This window comes from Bison bison, unplaced genomic scaffold (genome assembly GCF_000754665.1).
Source record: "Bison bison bison isolate TAMUID 2011002044 unplaced genomic scaffold, Bison_UMD1.0 scf7180017847419, whole genome shotgun sequence".
In the NCBI taxonomy this organism is placed as follows: domain Eukaryota; kingdom Metazoa; phylum Chordata; class Mammalia; order Artiodactyla; family Bovidae; genus Bison; species Bison bison.
The window spans coordinates 17,426-20,071 of NW_011477992.1; the positions used below are offsets into that span (position 1 = coordinate 17,426).

A 2,646-nucleotide genomic window follows, 5' to 3' on the forward strand; every position below is an offset into this window, starting at 1 on the left:
AGGGAGGAGGGTTCAGGATGGGGAACGCGGGTATACCTGTGGCGGATTCATTTCGATATTTGGCAAAACTAATACAATATTGTAAAGTTTAAAAATAAAATAAAATTTTAAAAAAAGAAAAGAAAAGAAATACAAATAAAACAGTCCAATTAAAAGACAGACTGAATAAAAGCAAAACTTCATATGCTTCTTACAAGCAATGTACTTAATATTTATATATGAAGTCAAAAAGGAGTTTGGCAGTAACAGGATGGAATAGAATATATCTAGAAAATAAAACCCTAGAATACAACCTGGCATAGTTATACTAATTTCAGAAGAAAAAAAATAAATAAAATTAAAAAAAATAAAAACTCAAGAAATTTATCTTGATAACTATTTAATAAACCACATAACAATTATAATTAAATAGGGAAATATATTTTCTAAATTTTAATACAATATAAACATACATATCTTAATATGAAAATATAAATACTATGAGATAAAATATTCCATTAACTAAATAAATAAAGAATAAATAAATAACATCAGGGCAGTCATTGCTTATGGACTGATACCCCTGCACATGATTACTTTTATATCTACTTGCTTATTACTACTGACATGTATCGGCTGAGTTAATTCAACAAATTTGGGGGCTAAAGCAGAATTCAGAGTCTTCTGAAATGACCCCAGGTGAGTAAACAAGGATGATGTGGCATCTTAGTCAGTGAGGGTCATGTCAAGATGAGTTCAGGTCTCCATCCTTCATTCTTAACCTTTCTTGCAAGTTGGTTGATGAAAAGAAGGATCTCATGATTTCCACTCTGACGATTTCCCAGGCGCAGTCGCTGTATTCCTTCTCTTTCAGGTAGACATGGATGCCCTGGAAGTACCTCTTCACGGCCAGTGTGGGGCCCGTCCTTCCCAGGGCAGAGTCTTCCTCTCCTGTCACCGGGCCCAAGCAGGCGTCCAGGTCGTCCAGCTGCTGATGGAGTCCAGTGAGGAGCTGCTCCAGGAGGGTGGTGTCCCAGGCAGCAGAGGAGCGCTCTGTGTGGAAGAGGTTGAAGGTCTGCTGGAGCATCTCGTGGAGCACAGAGAAGGCCTGGGCCTCCTGGAGCTGGCCGCCCTCCACCATCTCCTGGGGGAAAGTAAAGTCTTTTCTGTCCTGCAGACAGAAGCGAGGGGAGAGTCTCCTCATTTGGCCCAGGAGCCTGAGGTTCTTTCTTCCAACCAGCACGTGGTTCTGAGACAGGTCACAGCCCAGCGATCCTCCCAGGCCGTAGCTGACCAGCACCAGGGCCATCAGTAGAGAGAGCACGAAGGCCATGGGGAAGATGAGGCTGTTGCTGGCCTGACTGAGCAGTGTCTGCTGGAACCTTGAGGTAGGTTCTCTGATGCTACTCTTTCTAAGCAAGGCCATTAAATAGGGAACATGGTAATTTTCATTTTCTAATTGTTTTAATACACTTTTACTTCCTTTTTTGATTTTCATTTGTGTATTCACAATATGATCAAAGAAAATGTCTTAAGTTTAAAGTAGTAAATTTACGTATTTCCCAATAACTTCAAATGTACCCATCCAATTGGATATTTGTCACTCAAATGAGAACGTTTTTATTATTCAAGACTTTTACTTAAACTGTTCAACACTTTTCTGCTCAGAGTTTCAGAGCTGGAGGAAGGAGATTCAGTGATGATGTCTCTCACTAGAAGCTTATGTCACAGGGTCTAGAGAGTTTCAGTCATTCATTCAGGCCGTTGATTCCACTGGGTATGTTTGTTCCTCTATCTCTTTCTCCCTCTGAGAACGAAGGATGGTGAGAACCAGGCTACTGGTTCAGGGAGAAATAGCCTTCTTTCCTTTACTTGAGTATAATTTTTCACTTTGTTTCTACATTCTTTTAGTGACTTGTTGACCAGGCTTTTTCTTGCTGCTCCTGCTCTAGTTCTAATTCACCTTGAAGTAAGAACAATAAAGTGAAGTGAAGAAAGGCAGAGGGGCTGTATCTCTATCATATTTAAGACTTTAGTTTTTTTGTTGTTGTTGTTTCCCTTTGCTACTTTCCTATAAAATAAAACTGCACAGTTGTTTTGTGGGCAAAAAGAAAACTAATCTAAGTCTGAATATCTGAATATGAATGAAGGGAAGTGGTTTTCCCCTGACACAACGATGTCTTCTGAGTTAGCAAACTTCAGTGCAGCACAGCTGGGGATGAGGCTGTGGCAGAGGGGAAGCATGAGGCCAGTGTGAACAACAGAAAGGCTGGGCCATGGCTGCTCTGACAGAAGCTCACGAAGGTCAAGTCCAGGGTCAAGTGACTGTCCTTTGCTTTGCAAGATCAGCTACCTCATTTTTCTTTCAATTAATGCATGAGGATTAGTTTCAGGACAGAAGGAAGAAGTCAAGCCCATCACCTAACAAGAGATGGACAACTAGAATGCCAGTTGCTGGAATACTAACCTTCGCTGTCAGTGTCTTGGAGACCAGCCTTGCTGAGCATCTGTCTAGGTAGTAATTCCACTCAGGCAATAAGAAGATGCTTTGAAAAAAACTAGAATGAAATAGAATTAAATGATTCCAAAACATCCTGAACTTAATCTGGATAATAGTAATTATGATATTAAAAATAATAGCTGAATTTTATTGCCTGCTACTAATGG

At 40.1% G+C, this 2,646-nt stretch overlaps 1 protein-coding gene across 1 annotated transcript; it reads right to left on the minus strand.

Moving 5' to 3' along the window:
* Positions 1–724: 724 nt before the first annotated feature.
* Positions 725–1,319, minus strand: LOC104990920 (interferon omega-1-like). Its single transcript, XM_010843245.1, has one exon. The coding sequence runs from the start codon at positions 1,310–1,312 to the stop codon at positions 725–727; it is 588 nt and encodes a 195-aa protein (XP_010841547.1). The 5' UTR covers positions 1,313–1,319.
* Positions 1,320–2,646: the final 1,327 nt, after the last annotated feature.